Consider the following 22414-nt stretch of genomic DNA (forward strand, 5'->3'; position numbering starts at 1 on the left):
CACTGCAGTATGCTGGTGTTGTAATACATGGTGCACGAGTCAAAAAGGTGTGCCAGTGTTTACATAGTGGCCCAGAAAAAAAAAAACACTGACCTTAACTTGGACTGATCCCATTTGTGTTATAGTATCACTCTGTCTGAGCTGAATGTAAGGCACACAAAAGAATGTGTACTTCCTTTATTTCCATTGCCTGTGGTGTTTTTGTCAGCTTTGAATAGAATAGAGCTCAGCTCTTTGCCGACTGTCTGGGTGGAAAATCAGAAAAGGATTTTTTTTGTATTGTCATTGTTATTCCCAACAATTGAGAGAGTGTCTCTTAAGATGTCTGCATTAAAAGCAACTGGCATAGATATCGTGAATAATGGATGATATTGATTCTCATCTCCTGTTATATTTCTTGCATATAACACTGCTTGATGGCTTTCTTTTACATATCTTAAATGAATCTGTTTCTCCTGCTATGTTCTCAGCTGATTTCAGAGCCATTTTGCTCGTGGGGCTTATCTGCAGGCAGCAAATCCTCTACATAAAAGCTTAAGATGATGTAGAATGGGACCCTCATCTGTCACTGGGGTCGTTCTCCTTATCTCTGAATGTTTGTGGAGAGATGGCTGGGTCATGGGCACAGACTGTCTACTTTTGTTATGACCCCAGTCATGCTGCTTTCAATGCCTCCTGGCCACGGTAAAGCAGAGCATCAAGCAGCTAATCATACGAAAACTGTATTTGTTTTGTGTTGGTAGAACTTAAGCATGAAAAAGAGTCAACAAACACTTGGATCTGCCATTGAGTACAAAACAAAATCTTTGTTTCTTCTTGAGGAAGAGTGGAGGTGATTAGGGGAACTGAAAATTGTTATTTTTTGCAGCTAATCAAGGCAACAAGCCCTCTTGTAATAACATACTTTTGCAGGGGGAGTGTGTGAACAGCTGGAAGCTGAGGCTTAAGAAGTGGAGCACTATGTTTTGCTGCCAAATCGTTCGGAACTGAAGTGAAGAAGAAAATGAGGCATCGTGTGCCTTTTCCAAGCAATTTCATATATTATATGTCAACTTTAATCGGTCATTTCACCCAAAATAGGGGAAAAAATATTTTATCACTTACCTCCAGTGATACCTAGCCAGGCAGATAGTTTTGGTTTCATTTGTCCAAGTTCTTAGATATCTGCCTAGATGTCAGCCTCCATCTCAGTACAATGGAGGTGAATGGAAACGTTTGTGGTCTTCACAACATTGAAAAATGACATTTAAAAACTCAACAGCAACATCTCTTTCCAGAAACAGTGTAGTCAGTATTCTGAATAATCCACAGAACACATTAGGAACAGTTTTCATTGGGACTACTTCTTCAGTAGTTGGTTGTTCCAATGGAAAATGGTTTCACCCAACCTCCAAAACCAAAACTATCTGCATGGCTAGATATCACTGGAGACAAGTGACAAAACATGTTTGTTTGGGGGTTTTTTTTAGGTAATTTGGGTGAAGTAACCTTCAAACCTTCATAATCAAGAGCAGATATTACAGTTGTACTAGCATGCCTAAAGTATATTGAAAAGTGCTATATAGATGGATGTAGTCTGAGTAATCTGATTTCGTCATCTACCAGCCTTTCAATAAATATGTGAAAATATTACACTTTGCTCAGCAGTGGACTTACTGCTACTGTTAGTTGATTAATTAATCAATCAATGGAAAATTATTTGCCAGTTATTTGGTAAGTGATTATTGCATAAGTCGTTTTTCAAACAAAACTGGTGGTTGCATCTTCTCAAATGTGACTAAGAAGATGTAATGTGAATTTTCCACTTTTTCTGGTCTTAAAAGTAATTGAACATATTTGCTTTAGACCGTTGTTCTGACAAAACAAGACATCTGAAAAGATCATCTTGGCCACTGGAAATTGTGATGGGCATTTTTATAGAGCATTAATCGTTATTGCAGCCATGCTCAACATACATAATTTAAAGAGGATGTAGCAGTCCAAGGGGCATTTCACAGACAGTGAATAAAAGGCAGTAAGGCATTTTGCATTGCATCAAGTGAGCACAACCCCCCCCCCCCCCCCCCCGTTTTGTTACAAGCAAACAAAAGTTGATTCAAATCGTAAATCAACCTCAAGCCCCCAATCTTTTGTGTTGGGCACATGGCCAGCCCTAAAGTAAATATTGAGTATGACAGTACATGCTGGTAGGGCTGTGTAGCCAGGGCTGGATTAACCATCCAGGAGGTCTTGGAGCATAAATGGGCAAATAAATAGCCATGCAGTGAATCTGGGGCCTTCAGGGACCCTGAGAGTCTGCTGTCCTGGTGCAGTTGCCTGCTTTGGTATGAAGCCATTTAACCCAAACAATCCTCTCTCACTTCATCTTCTTTCTTTCTCAGCTTCTATAAAGGTATTTTGGCAAACATCAGGCACAATTACCCTTTACAGAAAGTAATATCAGGAGCTCAAGGTCTCAAGGAGTTTTTTTTCTCAGATGCCAGGTGTCCATTGACCGCTGAAATGCCTTTTTTACTGTTGGAAAAGCATTCAAAATGGATTTATTTCACATGTTCGACATTGGGACCAAACCTCTCAACAGCGTGGCTGCCATGACTGGCAGATGTGAGAGGTTGGCTTGAAAGGGAGTCTTGCATTTTGTTGCCAGCGGGGCCGCTCTTTCAAACTTCACTTTCTAGGCCATGTCTGCTCCACAGCTTAGATCTGCTTAGACTGCTGGTGGTGGTAAATTTCTACCAAAATGATCTTGGCTGATGTCAGTAGCATTGAGCATAATGAAGTCTGACAGAGAGAGGATGTCCCAGAATATGAAGGAAATGACTCATTACTCACTTTTGGTGCAACTTTATGTTAAGTTCAGACTTTATGAACAATGTTAACATGTTTATGAATCACGTTAGCATGTTGGCATGGTAGCATTTTATGACTTTTGTACTTTTATAGCTAAATCAGACGCATACCTGATGCACCATTCGTACTTATCATAAAGTGAAATACAGTTTTGAGGCCAAATTTGGAACACTGACTTGGACTTTGTGTTTGAGCCGCCCTGCTGTCTCATATTTGGAGAAGAATGGCAGCAGACATTTCTCACAAGGCAGCCGGTGCTGCTGTGGACAGGCTGCTGCTGATGGGTGTCTGGGGCTGATAGACTGCCAGACGTGAAAAGGGCTGACTGGTGGTGGGAGGCCGGATGGGCACGCTGGGCATTGCAGGAGATTAGCATTTCTAGGCAAAGAGGAATAATAGTTGAGAGCAACAACAAAGCTGTTAGCTCTGTTGTTTCAGAAACAAGAGGCTGAAGGTGAGAGCAAAATGCTGTATTTCTGACTTTGCCCCTGAGGACAGCAGAGTGTGAGACAAAGACAGTGCATTGCTGTACTGTAAGGTCCTTTCTTTATCTATTTGAGTGAAAGCACATATTTCAGGGACAACCCTGACTCAGTGTAAGGACAGTCTTTTCAAGCCTGCAGTCCATTATATTCCCATCTGCTTTACAGATGAGACCCATGGGGGCTGAGTAAGAAGAAAGGCAGAGGAAAAGAAATGGAGATGATTCTCACATATCACTGTGGTCATGTTAAACCGCCTAGATTTGGGAAATTCAACAATCTTCTGGCTGACCTTAAAAAAGTGTGAGCAAAAAGTAGGGATGTTGTTCCTGGTTGTTCTCCAGGTGACACTGTAGAGATGCAGAGATTTCACAAGAGGCGACAGTACACTGATAGACTGGCTATCTGTGCAGGGAGCAGCTATTTTTAAAGCAACACTAAAAGCAAACTTTTATGTAAAAATACACAGGTCTTTTCAGCCAAATTAAAAAGTGACCTCTGCCAAAACGAAATGATTGTGACAGATGTGATCATTGGCAGGTTTTCCACACACAGGAAACAGCAAATTAAAACTTAGTGAATGAAACGCAGACTCACATGTGAACATTCAGAGACAGCTGAACTTAGCCTTTGAAATAAAAGAAAACATGCATAATTTGACTTTGGTACAGGCCTAAATCTGAGACCTGAACCTGAACCTGATCCAACCCGGCTAAACCAGAAACGTACAGACAAATTAAACCTGACCCAAGATCCAAAACTATATTTTTGCTTTATTTTATCCATCGCTAACTGTTAACTCACCAGGTTGTTGGCTACTCTGTGTCTGTCCCTCCTCCTAGAGAGGTTTTAAATATCCATCTGCAACACATGACACGCATGGATGAGAGAGACATTTCTTAAAATCAAAAAAGTATTTCTCTCTAATATGATTCATGACTAAAATGGCAACAACTCTTTATTAAGAATTTAACTCTCAAAAACACAGTTAATCTGCTTTATGAAGACTGTGGGTGTTTGGGGGTTTGATCAGATAAGATTTCATTGACAGTAGCCTACCAACAATACTCAAATGTCATCAGATTCTGATTCATATGTTCCTGATCCCGACTGGTACACAGACATATATGACATCACCTTTTTCTAGCTGAGTTCCACCCACTCCAAACCAGTAATGACCTATAAAAAATAGCTTGTGAAATAACCAAAACTGTTCTGAATTTGGCTGAAATTTTAATTTTATGTTCACGAAGGAGCCCATGAACTTCAGTCCATACTGGAGTTCTTTTTTTTTTTTTTTTTACATCTCACCAAAAAATTGAAGATATTCCTCACATTTGCACTCATTCCAGTGTGGTCATATTGGACTGAAGGTCAATGTCACAATGCTTTCAAATTGTTCTGCAACCTTTCCTAGAACTCTGTATTTCTGCAACTTGAGATCTAATGTGTCACTGAATGCTGAAGGATATTCTTGCCAACATGCTGCATTGTATGCAGTATATAATTTTGACAGGATCCTCATATTGTTCTGGAGAAGGATTAAGTCAGTTCTCTGCTCTGCCTGGTTTATTTGTTAAGGAAGCATATTGATGAATGACTGTCACTGTGTGTTTCAGGGTGAGAAAAGCTTGCGACTGAGTCAGGGTGGTGGGAGTTGAGGCAGTTAGCATCCTCGCATTGTTCTAAGCCGTTTCCCATACATGCCTGCTGGTATTATTACATTGTAAAAACGACACTCCCTGAATGCCTTGAGTGCCTCATCGGTCCATTCATACTGGCTGCAAAAATAAACACATTGAAACAGAAAGCACTCAGATGTGGGAAGGATAGAATTCATCATGTTTTACATCTGTGAAAGTTCAACAGAAATGAAGGGAGTTTTTGATTTGTTTAAAATAACAACAACAAACAAACAAACAAAAAACAGGGAGACAGTAATGTTTTGTCTCTGTCCAGCTGGCATGTTTGCCAGGGGTGTAAGAACATGCAATTCAACCTCACTTCATACCACCATTCTCAACTGACACTCCTCTCTATGCATTTTGGGGGTTTTAACAGCCAATAAAGATTTTTTAAAATTAAGCTGCCAGTTAAATTTTCATGACAGTATTGAAAGTTGTCCATTTCCCCAGAATTATGCACTTGATTTATGTACTCAGCTCTACAGAACATTTTAGCGTCTTTCAGCTCATTTTTATGGTTTCATGGCTGGCAACTTTACTGTCAGTCTCATCACTCTCATCCACCTTGTTTCCAGCCACTGCAGGCAGCTGTTTTTTGCTAAAAAGCTCTGATAAACCCACTGTACACTTCCTGCCAAGCACCAAATACAAGATAAAAGTTAGTGGTTAGCTGGTGAACACAGTAGAGCATTTAGCAGCTAAAGACCCTGATATTTCCCTCAGGGGTCGGTGGTTACCTAAAATAGAGCTAAAAGGAGAGTAAATATTGGGCTTCAAATTAATGCTAATGCTACTCCATGACTGTTGAATGATTGTTACATAGGTGTTTGCCATATCAACTTTAAATTGCCCCCTAGTGGCCAAAAATATCTGTCAATCGTGCTATAAAAGCTTCATTAAATTATTTCTTTGGACACTTGGGGGCAGTAAACTCAACAATTAGCTGAAAATACAACATCTGACATTTTCTTATGGCGTATATGTAAGCAAACAGTTGCATTTACACATTCAGCAGAGCAACATTAGCATTAGCTAGTTGCTAGCTTTGTTAGTTGTTACTGGGTGGGTAGTGTAGACTGGGTTTATCAGAGTTTTTTCTGGAAACATGTGCCCACTGCTGATGATGATGGCAAAATGCATTCATTTATTTATTTATAAATGACTTTTTTCACATTTGATCCATTGTTAATATAAAAAATATTGATTAGTGCAGCTTTAAATTTACCGAATTATCTATTTAATGTCAGTAAAACTCTGGAATCTTTCAATGAAGAATGAATTTAAACACTATCAGAAAATGAATTGAATACTATAAATACATTTTGCAAAGATTACAACATGTCACTTCTGCACTACATTACACTTCATTGCTTAACATGAATGAGCTGATATTTCTGTACAGATCAGCATCAGTGTAATAAATCAGCTAATCAATATATCGTCACCTCATTAGCACAGATAGTGTCCATACTACAAAGACAATGGTGTCACATGATGCGGTTGGTGCCTGGATGTTGTCATACATTCTCAGCCGTCTAAGATGCCTCTGACATGTGTCTCAGTGTGGTGTGAGACAGGTCTGTGTTTGGCCAGACAGAGTAATGATGGCGAGCAGTGTGAGGCCGGGCTAATCAGTCCAGACAAACCCCATGAGAGCTCCTTAAGTGGATGGATGTCTCTTATTCTTGGTCTATCTGCTACATAACAGCCTGGTTTGGTCCAGAAGTAGTGCTGCCATCCCTGAAACTGTTTTGACTCTTGCAACAATAGCTATTGGCAAAAGTGTGGTTTCTGAGTTATAAATATATGCACTTGCTCCCATTGTTTCTCAGGTAATTAGTAGGCTACTCCCGATTGTTAAGCTGCATCTGACCCTCCGGCTGAACCTCATGTTTGGCCTTTGGCAACGACTCCTGGAACATACTTCACATAACAGTGGGAAATTACAGTGCTTCCAAATTTCCCATTTAGTGTCAGTGTGAAAAAATGAACCTGTGCGGTTGTGACTTCAGATCGTGTCCAACAGTTTTTTTTCCTCTCTGCAAAATAGACTGGGATGATGTTTTTGGTTCCAGTCTTGAAACAGTCAGAAGTTCTATGAAACGAAAACTAGCAGAGATGTTTCTTTTCCTTCTTCTTCTGTAATAGAGAAAGGAAACATACCTAAAACCTCATCGTTTTTTTTCTTGTTGGGATTAGAAACAGATTGCATGGAGACTCATCAATAAAACATTGGACATGTCAGCTTCAAACATCACTGTGTGTGAGATTAAAGTCTTTCTAAAGCAGGATCTCAACAAGGACACGAATTCTACAATAATAATGTTTTACAGAGCATCGTTTCAGAGTGGAAACACAAATGTTTTGGGGGTAAAATAAGAAGTTGCTTTTACTTTCATGTGTCTTCTTCTCTTAACGTGACACTATTTTCCGAAGACAGCATTTATAAATTATGCACAGTAAGCTACAGACAGCCTTTGCTTTAAATGATTGTTTACTGAGCATTAAAGGAGCCGGGTTCGGGATGAAACTGAATGCAGTCAGTTGAAATAAAAGGAGTTTCAAAGTGAAGCTCAAAGCAGATCTATTTAAGGCATTCCTGGCTCTATGGGTCTTTTTCAACTGAATGTATACAGCGCAGTATGGGATTAGCATGGTTTAGATGTATTATACTTGGAGGTGAATACAATAGATGTTACATCAAGGAAATAATGCATGCAGGAAACTGCAAGATCTGATCAAAATGCTTTATTTGATGTGGAGCAAATTCTCTGTACTGTAGCTGTTTTTAATTAAAGGGACTCATACACTGTAGCGTAATGCCGTGTGTGTGTGTGTGTGTGTGTGTTTGTGTGTGTGTGTGTGTGTGTGTGTGTGTAAACAAATGTATTCATGTCTGGATGCTTTTATGCATCAGAACAGTATAAAAGTATGAAAATTCTTTTGTATTTGCTGTTTTTTGTTGACATAAATTAGGTTCATGTCCTCAAAGTTATAAAACAATGCTTCATTTCATGCAGTGTGAATAAGAAGAATATGCAAATGTTCTGTACTGCGTATAAGCCTACAAAGGTTTATTGAGTTGAAAAACAAAAGCTCATTGTCAGTGGCTTTTCTTCAAAGGGCACGGAGAGAAGTTTGGTGTGTGCGTGCGTGAGTATGTGTGTGTGCTCGAGTGTTCATGGTAATGTGTGGATAAAAGCAGTGGGGTGAGACGGCTTTGGGTGTGACGTGGAGGCGATGGGGAGGCTGACGAGCTCTCTGCGCTCTATAGGGCCAAACAGCAGCAGCAGCAGCAGCAGTAGTTGTGCCTCATGGTGTGTTCATCCACTGACTAAGCTTGACGCAGAGCAGCCAGACTCGCTACATACTCAGCAGTGGGGGGGCATTTCAGTCTCTGTGGGAACTGCAGTGTAGCAAAGCTGCCACGTCACCGGTCCCTTAACGTAGGCAGGGTTTGCTTCAAATGAACTCACTTCTAATTGGAAGCAACAAAGTAGCATTGATTTATTTGTTTATTTTTGGCTGGTGTATGCATTGACAGAAACGTGAGGTTTAGATATATGAAATGCTATCATTCAGTTGGGGATTTAATGGGTTCCTGGTTTAACACGTCTTATGCTCACTTGCTTCAGTTAATGACATTGAAATGATGCCATTGTTCCTTTTTATAAGTGGATTGCAAAATAGAGATGGTTTTTGAAGAGGAGCCATCACTGGAATTTTATTTTGGTATTCTTTTACTGAATGACTAAAATGGCCAGTTCATAATGACAACTGATTTAACTTAAAGAGCCATGCATAAACTATCTAAGGTCAAATCAACTTTGTCTCAATAAATGAACAAATATCTCTGCTCCACATAGCATTTTTCCTAAACCTCCTGTCATGGAATCATAGCTGCAAAGCATGCTGCTGGTTCTGGAAATATATTTTCCTACACTGTAAAATCTCATTTTCTTTTAGTTCAAAAAGCCGTGTCTTTGCAGTTGTGAACAAAACACTGCATCCCTGAGTTCATCTAAAATAGGCACAGAATCTGAGCGTGAACTGACTTAAACGGCTGAATGTTTTATCGGGTTTCAACAGAGCATGAAACTTTAGCTTCCGCCCACTGTCAGCAGAGCATGCAACAGAATTTTAAGCTCGGTGAATGGATGTTTTAACAGAAATGCTCTCCTTCCATTTGTGTGTACACAGACATACACCTTTGACTTTATAAGTATGGATGGCAATGTCAGTTGGTTCACCACTTTGGTCTAGACTGAAATATCTCAACAAATATTGGATGGATTAATATGAAATTTGGTACAGACAATCAATGTCTCCAGAGGATGAATTCTGTCAAATTGATAGGCATGAAATTAGGCACAGACATTCATATGATTAGTCATATCCTAATGACTAATGAAAGGATTGTGAAAACTGGTAATCCCCAGACTTTTATGTAGCATCATCATCAGGTTAACATTCCAATTTGTTGAATAGTTTGGTTTATGACCAAAAACCTGCAAAACTAATAACTTCCCTTCAGCTAATTCCCATCAGCCTCAGCTGTAGTACTAACTAGCAAATGTTAGCATGCTAACATGCTAAATTAAGATGGTGACCATGGTACACATTATACTGTACCTACTGAACACCATGTTAACATTATTATTGTAAGCATGTTAGCATGCAGTTATTAGCATTTAGCTCCAAGTACAGCAGTAACTGGTTAGAGCCTCACACTGCCACTAGCATCGCTGTGAACTTTCACTGTGTGTTCAGACAGATCCCAAAGCGCAAGTTGAAAATGTCTCAACTAACTTGAGCGAATCATTTGCGTGTATATCAGGGAAAAAGAAGAGAAAGAAATCTGTGAGAGAGTCTCTGGTGAGTTCTAAGTTCAGTCAGAGGCTGAGCACAGAGACACAGGCACACTCCCACAGACACGTCAGTGGTACAAATGGCTCACCAGGAAAATTTGTGTGAATGATGCAAAAATTTGCTTAGCTTTCTGTATGAAAACACTTTTTGTCTTTTTATCAAAGAACTAAGTATTTTCTAATACAGTTGCTCATCTTTTGTACTGATGATACAACAAGGAGATTTTCATGTCCATTTAGGAAAAGCGCTCCAATTGCCAGTCACCTGACATTGTCCAAGTAGAAAATGAACAGAACTTTTACACTTTCTGAATCCTGAATGCCCCAAATACGTCCTCCCACCTTGGTTCTCCATTGTAGCTTGTGTTAGCCTACATGTGCTGTACATAAACACTGCTTTTTGTTCACAACCCTACCTGAGAACTGCAATTCTACTTGTGAAAACTATGTAGAGATTAAATATAAGCTTTCCCCAGCTGTTTAAAAAAGTTTCCAATCATAAAATGGGCTACTGTATTCTGGTAACCTGACTGCACCTCTTTATTCAGCTGCAAAAATCTTAAAGGTGCCTTTGAGGCGTCTACCATATGTTTCTGTCTGACTGCTTACTGTATTCACTGCACAGTTCAGGCCCCTGTCTGGTCTATATAGAGTAACTGTGCAGACACAGATGATTTACTGCAGGGCTGTTTTTGTTCCATCAGTCTTGTGTGCTGATGTATGCATACCTGCGTGTCTCTGTGCTGCAGGTCCAGGTGTCTACGCGGAAGACCTGCTGCAAAGCTGCTGTGCTAATGGCCAGAGATGGGCCACAGAAAATCACCACTGCAACCACATGCCTCTGCTGAACAATGACAAGCACTCTATATGCAGGTAAGTGACATGGCCTCAGATTCAGATTGTAGTTTTATTCAGACAAATATTTTTGGATGCTGCTCTAGAGGCAGAAATAATCTCATTTTTTCAACATGATGTGATGAATTCTCTTAGCTGATTAAAATGTAAATGTATAACATAACATTCTAGCAGGACACCCCTGCCTGTCATTCCAATCAAACTTGCTTACCAAGTGCATATGCTAAAAACATTTTTCAGGTTTCCTCAGGTGTTTTTGGGCGTGAAGCACATGGGTGTTAAACCCCATTTACACTTAGTCACGTCATGCGTCTTGGGCAAATCGAATAGCTATCTGATCTCAAAAAAGTGGAGAGTAAATGCATCCAAAAAGCTTTCATGATGGACTGAAATCTCCCACCTCAGGTATGGTTCCCTGTGATAACAGCAACTGAAATGAGACTGAAATTAGCTGTAGATCTTCCTGTCTAATTAAAGCAGCAGGGCTCCAGTGATTTCAACACATACAATCATAAAGAAAGCTTAACGAGCTGCTGTAGCATTTATCTGATCACTGATCAGCTCAAGCATTGATTGATCTGTGTGGGTTAGAGAGGGGAAACTTTGAAACACACACACACACACACTAATCACAGCAAGCTACCATGCAAGGAGCTGCCTAACACTCAAGGAGGAGTTAGGGATCAAACCACCCTGCGATCAATGGACAACCCACTATACCCGCTGAGCCATCCCTGATCTGAAGATAAGACACTTGAAATAACATTGACATGAGTGTAAACATGAGTTTAAAACACAATGTCTACACAGCCTGCGTAGCATGAGCAGTACTATAGCAGAGCAGCAGCGGCAGTTTCAGTCCTCCGTCTGTGTGTCTACACGGAGGCGTTCAGGCAGAGCACTGAGTGTAGGTCACCCTCGTTTTGGCAGAACTCAGTGCTTAACATACAATCACCATAGTTATATATCTGCATGAAATGAAAGAATGTGTAAAAATACACATCAGGTCACAGTTACATGTGAACCGTTACGCCTGTGTAGACAGCTGTATTGATTAAAATAGAAGCATATCTGTTCTGTCAAACATGTGTGAAATGGACGACTGAAAAGCGCAGCTGAAACGCCTCCTGTGTAGACAAGCCTGTAGAGTTCTTCTCTGGCTGAGCTGGCTGACTTCCTGCTGGCTCCCCGCACACTTTCATGGCATCAAAATAATTTACAGATGCAGCTCTTCGAGACTTTCCAATTTTTATCAAAACCAATGACCATATTTGACAATCCAAAAAGTCATATTATTTGTGACTATTCCAAAAAAATGTATCATTTTACAACTTGTCATTTGGTAATTATTGTGTTTGGGAAAAGTGTTTTTGGGCCAGTGGGTGTCACATGAAGGATGAAATTTCATTAGAGATTTGAAAGGCCTGCTTTGAGTTTGAGTAAACTTGATGATTATTCAAACTTCACTTACCTTTATTCTTAGGTTTTCTTTACATCAGTCACCACTGACCAGTTTCTCCTTTGCCAGTTCATGCTCATTCTTTTTTACCAAGTTATCTGTCTTACACCATGTAAACACCAGCTCTGCCTTGGCTTTCACTCCAAATCATTCATATTATCAGCTCTGGCCTGACTAGAAGGTCCCCAACTGCGCACATATACTGTGTTCATCTCTTCAGCTCAACATATCATCAATCATTCAGTGTTGTAAATAAAAAATGTACGTATATGTATGTGCATGTGTGTGTCAGTGTTGCACAGAAGCAGTGCTGCCTCAGCTCAATTAAGGAGAACCAGTGTGAATCAGGCATAACTTCAGCCAGAGGAGGAGACACCTGTGAAGTGTCTCAGGAGGACCAGTGCACAGATGACTCCTACCAGGCAAGTTTAACATCATTGTCTCACTACCACTGGAACTCATCCAGCAATGTGTTACTTCTGAAGTAAAGATATCCAACATAGATTGTCTTTATTAAAGAATGACAGGGAAGATAGAACAAACAAAAGGAAGACGGTTGAGACGTGAATGGAAGAGATGACATCATAGGTGGATGGCACACACATTTTCTAATTTCCAAGCTCTTCATAAAACAAACATTGAACTGATTAAAGGTTATTACATTTTCCTCTAGAATAGAAAACGAACTGTTTTTTGTGAGTCAGGTAGAGTGTGACTCACTATTTCAAACGGTTCAGGATGTCAAAACTAGACAGTGTTTAAGCTATGAGTTCCCACACATAGACAGTGGTGAAATACTGTGAATCCTTTGGAACTGCCATAATGATATGGTGTATTTTAGACTTTAAACTGTTTAAACATCCCCTGAAACGCATCTTTGTTTTGCCCAGAGCGAGATTTCAATTTTAGATATCTGTGCCAGCAGAGAGGCTTTCATAAATATCAGACAGTTTATTTGTGTTTATTGGCGAACATGTTGAAATATATTTGTGAAGAAATGCCAAAATCTCCCACTTCTGTGTGCATCATTCAAACCTGTGAATACTTCCATATGGAAATGGGAATCATGCCTTTGATCGGAGTCAGCTCAAATAACTTTCTCAGTTTCTCCAAGAGGAAACCCGGTGGTTTGGCCCTCCAGCAAACTGTTCATGTGTTAACGCAGCTGAGCCAAACCATTGTGCCAGGTCATTGTTTTAGAAGAGAGTAAAAAGGTGAACGTCTGGTTTTCTTTGCATGACATGTGGTTCAGCTTGAGGCGGCAGCTGAAATCCTTTGCAGTGTGTTCACAGGGATGAACTAGCCTGCTTGACTCTTTAGCTGTCTCTCCCTCCTCTGTTGTTTGATAAACAGGGCTAAAAGTGGAGGGTCATAAAGAGAAGAGTCGATTAGAGATGTGAAGGGCACCCCAGTGACACACTCCTAATAGGCTTTGCTGTTGTGTCTGGATCAGCAGGTGTGCTGCAGCTGCTGTGCCCTCGGCATACGTGTACGCAGTGAAGGACGTGGTTGCAATGCCCACCAGTACCTGGGATACCCGTGTGGACATGTCTTCCTCACATGCTGTGAGGAAGAGGAAGGTCCAAGCCAGCTCCCGCTGAGGAGAAAGCAGAAGCCCAGACCAACTGCTATACCTAGAAAAGGTAACTGTTACCCACTGCATAGCATTTTCTTACTGACATGGAGCTTTCAACATGGAAAAACACTTACATGCACTTTTGTTAGGATTTACTGTATGTGTTAAACTAGTTGAGTTATGTTAGAACTTATCCTTGGACCCAGAGCTTCTCTAATGAAATAGGCACGAGGTAAACAAAGGGAACGCTAATGAGCCTTGCACATTTGCTAATGAAAAAAGTAAACCTTTATGCTACATGGACAAGATGTGCCTAAAGGGATAAAAAAACATCTATAATTTCATGACACTGGCAAACTTCTTCTGCTGTTGAAGATTATGTGATATGATCAAAAGCTCCAGAACAACCTTGCTCTGAGATTGCTTTGTCACTGTCTGTTTCCAGGGGTAAAAAGGAATAAACTTTGAACCTCCAAAAATTGTAATTTGTCAAATTAGCTACAACATGTGGGCCAGGGATTCATCCCTGTTCCATGATGACCCTGTAGACCTGCCTGCAATCTTACCCTCACACAACCTCTTACTGAAACCATTCTCTTTTCTTTGATAAGAGAAGTCAAGGGAAAAGATTCATGAAAAGTCTCTCACACCACATGGGTTGCTAACTAGTGACTATTGCTAAAACTGGTAGAACTAGATAAACAGTGAACAGTTGGACAACTGAGTGGGCCATGGCATTTAGATGAAGCTGCCTATCAAGCCAGTTGGGCCAGCCACTATATCTTAGTCTAAGCAGATACAATGTAGATATAAGGCTGAGTCAAGCTGTTGAGTGTCTGCTCTTTATGCCGTATTCAGACCAAATCAGGTTGTGCAGTGAAAACGCCAGTCCTCTCATTCATTTGAATGGAGGTAGTGCATTTAGGCTGTGGGGGTTTTGGTCACAGCGGCGCCGTACTGGTCTGCAGTTAGAAAATTGATCCAGAGTCAACTTTTGGAGAAACACAACCTGACATCACACTGCGGTGGCCAATCACAGCCGGCGATCAGACTGATCAGAGCTGTAAAACCCTGCCATGAGGGAGTACAGGGAGGACATTTCTCTTCGTTTGATAATGTTAAAAGTAAACTTAGACTTTACTGTCGGCTTCCCAACTCGTTTTAAAAAAGACGAGAGAAAAAGAGAGAGAGAGAGCTGAGGGCACCATTGAGAGAGAACGAGAACAGCTGTGATCGAGCAGTGAGAGTGAATAAAGAGAGGGAGCAGTGGTAGCGAGAGAGCCGGTGAATCAGATCAATAAAACATTATTTTCTGATTGTTTTACAGCGGTTACGTTCTAGAGCACAAATAAACACACCCACACCCCCACACACCTCCACTCAACCCTGCGGTGGTGTGCTGTAACGCCTGATTTGGTCTGAATACAGCCATAGTTGGGTGAGAGTACAATTGAAGGAGGATGTTTAAAAGTGCATTAGTTCAGAGAATGGTGTTGGAAGTTTTCTTATACAACTGCTGAAGGTAATAAGAGGCTTCAGCAGTCTGAGTTAGAAAAACCAAGGGGATAACTGCCAAAGTTTAGTCCAAAGTCTTTTTAGTACTAAATTCCTACTTTGTGTTACTATCCCTCTGCCATGGCTCAGCAAGCTAATACCGTCCATGGAATCACAGAAAATTTTAATTCTAAAAAGACTCTAAAGAAGATCCCAACTTGATTTGACCATCAAGTGTGATTTCAGACTGCTGAAGTTTCATATTACCTTCAGCTGCACGTTATAATTAATTTTGCACAGAACAAGGACCATGGATTTTGTACCTCATCACTTGAAATTGCTTTAAGCAGGGATTTATTTTCAGCCAGTACAGACAGGAGGAACATTTACAACCAATTTTTAAAGACATAGCAACCAATAATCCCCTCAGTATACATATGGGCATATCAGTATTGTTTTAAGATCAAAGAAGATTTTAAAAAATCAAGCATTTTGACTATGGATACTGACTTTTTTGAGTATACTCAAGTTTGTCTCTATTCCAATGGGAACAAATAACCTACTCAAAACCCACTTATAATTAGTATGTAGTCTGGAAATGAGACACAACTTGGGTACAACAAACTAGGCTTACTTTCCTACTGCTGTTAAAGTAAGCCACCAAATTTCCTCAAATAGTGGCCAAGGCCTTTATTTACCTCAACTACAGAGGGTTCCAGGCCTTTACTGAAAGTAGGCTTATTATTTCTAATGCCCTCTGTTTGATTAGTGTATTTACTCATATTTTAGTACAAAGCCTCCTTGTTTTCTGATATGCTTCTCTTTTCTCTGTTAAATTTTTGTTACTGCATTGCTGGTAATCTGGTGCTTGAGTTCCCCATGCTCATGTAGTGTTCCTGCCGTCATTATTATTAAAATATGCGCCGTTATCTTTGTATTTAAACAATATCGCGTCTCCTCTGTCCTCCTCCCCTCTCTGTGACAGTCAGCTAGAGGGCTAAGCTTAACTGGCATGCACATTATATTGGCACAAGGAGTTTATCCACCCTTGTTTTTTCTCTGGCCTGTTTTTGGGACCGACCTTCACTTGTTCGTTCGTTATTGGAGACTGTCTTTTATTTGAGGAAATATAGTAGTTAACTAGTTTGCCATGTCAGTTAACTTGGAAAAATTTGATTAATTCCATCTCCAAAACATCTCTTCCTTCAAAATACTGTATATTTGTAACTATTTTAACAGATTTTGCACAGTACAGGATTATGGAATAGTCCCGGGCTGAGTTATCACTATTTTTTTCCTCATTGAAGTTTATGTCAGAGGTGGAGTATGGGCCAAGTTTGATCTTCCAAAAGACAGATGCTCAAGGATGATTGGTCAGGAGTCACATTACCATTCAGAGTAATGGGAAAAGATGTATGCAAGCTGTGATGAATCAGGAACAGATGGCAGCTCAGGCTGTTGTCTGTCTACTTGTGCCAGCAAAGTTTTCCTCTGTCTCTGATCCGTCAAGTACCTAATGCCAGTGACATTTACATCTATGAATTTTCAAGCAGTGGAGGTTCAGAACAAACATGTTTCATGCAAAAGCATTCTAATACCCATTTGTATCTCCTTATAACCAAAAATGGTGAAAACACTGCTTCTGTTTAGAGCAGTAGTCTCTGAATATGAGCTATATATCTTGTTTGCAGCTGTAAGCTCCATGAGAAGTGATTTACAGTGTTTTTCATCAATGACATCAATTAAAGCATTAAATCCATCTTAAGATCTTCTGAAAAGATCTTAACTTAGGAAACTTAAGATGTTTGTTGACAGTTCATGGTAAATATACCATAATTGATTCTGGATTTGGTAGACCGTTGGCCAGCTTTTAGTTTGTATATTGGGACCAGATATACACAGCATGACATTGCAGTTCATTATCAGCCAGCCTTCTTGGTTGTCCTTTAATGGGAATAGTTGTATCCAAATATGATGGTGAGGTAAGGTCAGTACTGTTATTTCATTCACAACATCAGAGGAATTCCTCCTAATCCCACCCTTTAATAGGCTCTGCTCTAACCATCGACTGCAGCTCATTTCCTTCAGCTTTAAAGGGGAAATTTGAATGATGTCATTCTGAAGTGGGAATCAATTAACCTGCTGAAAGCTGTGAAAGGTTTAGGAGCTGCAAAGACTGTTCAAGCTCTCAGTCAGAGTGTGTCCCACTCTCTCTCTCTCTCACACACACACACACTCACACACACTCACACTCTCAGGATGCATGAAGGATGCCTTTACTTTGTGAGTGTTTTATGGATGAAAAAATGGATGAGATGCACTGTAATTATTTCCATGGGGGATATGTTTTCAGTCTTATGACTCACCGCCTTTTAATTAAAACAGGAAACATTTAATCACTTTGCTCCTTTGGATTTAAACCCCAGGTAATGAGTGTGAGAAATATTTACTTAAAACCCACAACTGAACGCGTTACTGTTACAGTACACTGCAAACAGCCTTGTGTATTTTGGCCTTTAGATTCTTTGTGATACTGGGAAGATGCTGTGCAGATTAAAGTGGCACTCCACCATTTACTAGTAATGGTTAGTACTACTGTGAAAACTGTTGTATAATGTTTTCTGTGGCTAAGCAGGCAGCTTTTGTTGAATTGGAAAAAAATATTTAAGTCACATCACTTAAGTCACATCACACCTGTCAAGCTTTCTGTTCTCACTTGGCACATATGCAGTTTTGCAAATTTATAGCTTGCAAGTTGCAGAAATGTTTGAAAGAGTTGATCTTTAATTTCACACAAAGTTAACAAGCAGGCCTCTTCTAGCCAAGGATCATGGACTTACTGACATGACAACTGTTGCTGGCAGGTTTGATCAGCTTTAGCTTGCTAATATAAGCTAATGCTAACACTAAAACTACCTTTGTAATGTTTCCAGCAGGTTTTGAAAGAAAAATCCTGTTACAGGTTCTTTAACATAAACATAATGGCTACATATATGATAAATGTTGAAAGACTGCGGCTAACGTGTTTCAGGCAAAAAATCAACATCCTCAACAGATAAAAGTATAAGTAAGAAAGTAAGTAAGAATAAAGTGTAAACTTCTCTAAACCAAACAAAGCACCTTAGTTGCTTTAATGTTCTTACATTAGAGCAGATAGACGCACTGTTTTATCCATTCCTTTTACTTTTGCCCTTGTGTTTTTGGTTTTGGAAAGGAAACCCTTGTTACAGCCCCATGCACAGAATTTAATCATGTGGAGAAATTCAAAGCCTGCTGTGCCTAGTTAAGGTTGCTAAGTAGAGGTTTTGAGTACATACAAACAAATCTTGAACAGTGAATGTTTAAACTGAACAGACTTTACTGAATCACCAGTGTCACTGAAAGAATCAGTAGCTTTTAGCAGTGGAGCTCCCCTCGCTGGTGAATGAAAGCACCATTGTTAGGTCAGCCCTGATACACAGTTTGTTACTTGCTGTCCTGCAACAACCACAAAAACAAACATGGTGTGATAACTCTGCTGCAAATAGATGGCTGCTGAGCCATGAACCTTATAAACAGTGCCTTGATAGACTTAGTTTAGTGCTGAAGACTTGTACTTTTACAAAGTAAACACTTCTTTTCTCTTTTTTGTCAATATTATTGGAATTGTCAATTGACAAAACTGATCAGGGTTTCGTGGTTACATTCAGTGTTAGCATCCTGTCATGACCAGTCGATTGAACCACATAGTGTGAGCATATACAGTAAGTCCTGTGTTTAGGCCATGCAGAAAGGGCGATTAAAACATGTAGTGTGAGGTAATGCAGTATTACAAGTTTAATAAACTATACAGTGCCTGCCCAGTTTACTTAAAGGTTGTACTCAGACTAAAGTCCAACTGTGTGACAGAGGCAGTGTGATATGTGCAGTAATAGAAGTTTTAAGCTTGAAACAGTAAGTATGTCATGTCATTCCCTCTTTGCTAAATGAGTTTCCCTCTCTACTCAATCTAATTGCTGTCTAAAAGAGCTCAGCATTTTATCTGTTTCTTTTCCCAGCATTTCACTCCTCTCACATTGGTTTCCTTTGGTCACAAGAGTTTAATAAAGGCACTAAGGCCCCGACCTTTGCACTTGTCACTGGTTGTTCCTTGTAATGATGATGGTAATTTAGGAATTGAAGCTCTGGATAAATATCACTTAAACACTGAATGTAAACGCAAAGGAGGAACAGATGTTGTTTTGTGTCCTCAAGTCAGTTTCATGAGGTAAGTGTGCAGGATAAATTATAGAGGCAATCTGGTGCTGTCTCTAATTTGAGAACCCCCTCCCCTTACACACACACACACACACACTTCTCTCATTCTCTCCAGTCTCAGACAGCAAGTTCCCCAAGGAGGCCTTCTCCATCAGTGCCACAGATGAAGCTGCCAACGCAGTGGTGGAGCAGGACGATGTGGATGAGTGTCAGCTCTACCCGGGCCAGCTGTGCCAGCACACATGCACCAACATCTGGGGCTCCTACCGCTGTGGCTGCCACCCAGGCTACATCCTGCAGCCGGACGGACACTTCTGTGCACCAGGTACTGTAACTCACCTGGGAAAGTTAATTCACACAGGTTATACTGGATACCAGGGCTCTAGCTAAAGTAACTGGTTTTAATTGTAAAGCGGGTCATTTGGTTGAATATGAGCCAGGTAAGCTCAAACTTAAAATTTGAAAAACAAATTTTTTTTTCAACATCTGTGCACTCTCATTGCTCTCGTAGTTCATGCATTTTGCTATTAACATGGCATGCAAGCAGCACTTACACTATCATTAGTTTTTCTACTGGGACTATATTCTCATTTTAACAGTCAAGAGGTAGCTGGTGGCTGCACCTATTTTAACATTTTCCTATTGGCCCATCGAAGGGATACTTCAAGTTGGGGGACTCAAGGCTGAGAAATCTAAAAGCGATAGATCCTACACTTCCCTTAATGCAACCCAGTAGCATCTTTTCATTAAACCCTCCCTGCTTGGTAAACAGCCATGTCTGTCAAACATTTGTAACTGTAACGACCCGGTGCTCTAGAGGAAAGGGAAGCAACATAAAACCAGCTGCAAATTGGAAAAGAAGTTATTTATTGCAGCAGTGGATCATGTGTCAAACTTAAATGGAGTACATATAATGATGAATAATACAATTAACAAAAGCTACAAAGGAAAAAAGGGCCTGCGGGTGTTGAAAAAACAAAGAAAACAATATAAAAAGAGGATTTCTAATACAGAACTTTTAATAGAATCTATGTTCCTGACTAAAACAAAAAATATAACCTCAGCTGACTGAGCTGCCCTGTGCTTATGTATCCATTAAAACAAAATAAAGGCAACTACCTCTTCTCTGTAGTGTCTCTATACACTACAGTGTGTAAATGTGAGAGCTTGTTTGTAAAATTATCACAATGAGCTCAACCTGGCCCAGTCTTAAGGTATCTCAGCAAGTGTCTCAGATTCACAATTTACATGATACTAGTACAAACAGTCTGATTAAATAGATAAACAAAGACGAGAGACACAGTGGCCTGCAGATCACACGTAACACAAGGGTGTGTAAGTAGCACACTGGCAGCTGGTGTTTTGGGCACTCTTCTGATTACAGATGTCATGGTGGCAGCCAGGAAAGACAATTGGCTGTGTCTCAGCAGTGGGGTCAATTGTGAACATGTAACCATACAGTATTATATACATATAGCTTTACACAAGCTATATGTCATTAAGCAAACCCAGATTACTCTGATGACATCATCAGGCTTTATTTCTCAGACTTGACAAAGCTTCCTTAGAGCCACTGGAGGTGGCAGAAAGTCACATAAAGTTCTGATTTTCTATAATTAAAATTCTTTAATTATGTATGTGAGTGTTTTGCATAGCACAGTTGTGGCATATCTCTCATGCTTTTCAGCATTAGTTCCTCTGGATACTCCATCCAGCAGTTAGTCTTATTTATTGCCATGAGTATGATGCTAAATTGATGACCTGGCAGATATAATGCTAACCACATAGTGTGAAAATAGTTCTTATCACATAGTTTGGTCTGTATAACTTGTGTTAAATATATATGGGTTGTCCTCATGTTGTCTGCTATTTGACCTCACATTGTACAGATGCCTGATTGGAATTCATTGACAGAGGGATGAAGGAATTGCTGCTCAAACTTAAATATTTGACTTCTATTAGAAGCTTAAATCTAGGAATGATGTTTTTTATGTGTTTGCACATGTATGGTCATCTCACTATGATTATGCTGTGTTAAACCAACAACACATTACATCATCATACTTATGGCACTTATGCAATAGCTAAAGTCTTAAACTTAGGCTCATCAACATTCTTTGCAACCTCAAATGAAAGATCACTTCTTCACAGACCTCTCTCTGTTCTATAAAAGAGCTTAATGACAAAAACATCCAGCATGGGTCAAATTATGTCTTGTCATTAAGAAACAGATATTATGTGGAATATTACTTTTTAAAATTGGTTTCATATATGGGGAACATGTGAGTCAACCTGCCTTCATTCTGCAGTATCTCAACTTGAAGTCTGAATGACTAACCCTTCATTTAGCTGCAGTACTTTATACACGTCCCTCATGGTGTCTGTTGTGTTTCCATGTGCAGTGAGTCCTGACGAGGACAACAGAGTGAGAGAAGAGGACAGCCTTGCTGTGATCCCAACACAAACCACTCCAACCAGCACTACAACCAGCACATTCACCATCAGCCCTGTCCACCTCAATCCCTGTGCAGGTAATGCTTACGTTACAGATGTCAAGTATTCATGTGACATCAACAAAGGAGTCGCCACACTGTGCATTCACATAAAAATGCATCAAAACCAATTTAAGATAGTAAAGAACTGTGGCTTAAGAACAATGGACACTAATGGTCTGCAGCCTGCCTGATGTAACACACACACACACACACACACACACACACACGCACAAACACACACACGCACAAACACACACAGACATATACTGTATGTACATAGACATATAATATACACATATAGATATTTATTCATATATTATAGGTAGGACACATGCAAACCGCACTTTACATACATACATACATACATACATACATGCACTCATATGTTTTACACTATACTATGCTGTTGCTTTT

General features: G+C 40.0%; 1 protein-coding gene across 2 annotated transcripts in view; it reads left to right on the forward strand.

Moving 5' to 3' along the window:
* Positions 1 to 22414, forward strand: part of fbln2 (fibulin 2) — a 79604-nt gene that overhangs the window by 17671 nt on the left and 39519 nt on the right. Inside the window, exons 3-7 of one of the 2 annotated variants that reach the window (XM_067588409.1) lie at positions 10635 to 10758; positions 12492 to 12621; positions 13653 to 13842; positions 19621 to 19830; positions 21908 to 22036. In XM_067588409.1, the coding sequence (XP_067444510.1) occupies positions 10635 to 10758; positions 12492 to 12621; positions 13653 to 13842; positions 19621 to 19830; positions 21908 to 22036 (783 nt within the window). The remainder of the gene's footprint in view (positions 1 to 10634; positions 10759 to 12491; positions 12622 to 13652; positions 13843 to 19620; positions 19831 to 21907; positions 22037 to 22414) is intronic. The other variant, XM_067588410.1, reaches the window with a different exon arrangement.

Source organism: Thunnus thynnus, chromosome 4 (assembly GCF_963924715.1).
Source record: "Thunnus thynnus chromosome 4, fThuThy2.1, whole genome shotgun sequence".
Classification (NCBI taxonomy): Eukaryota; Metazoa; Chordata; class Actinopteri; order Scombriformes; family Scombridae; genus Thunnus; species Thunnus thynnus.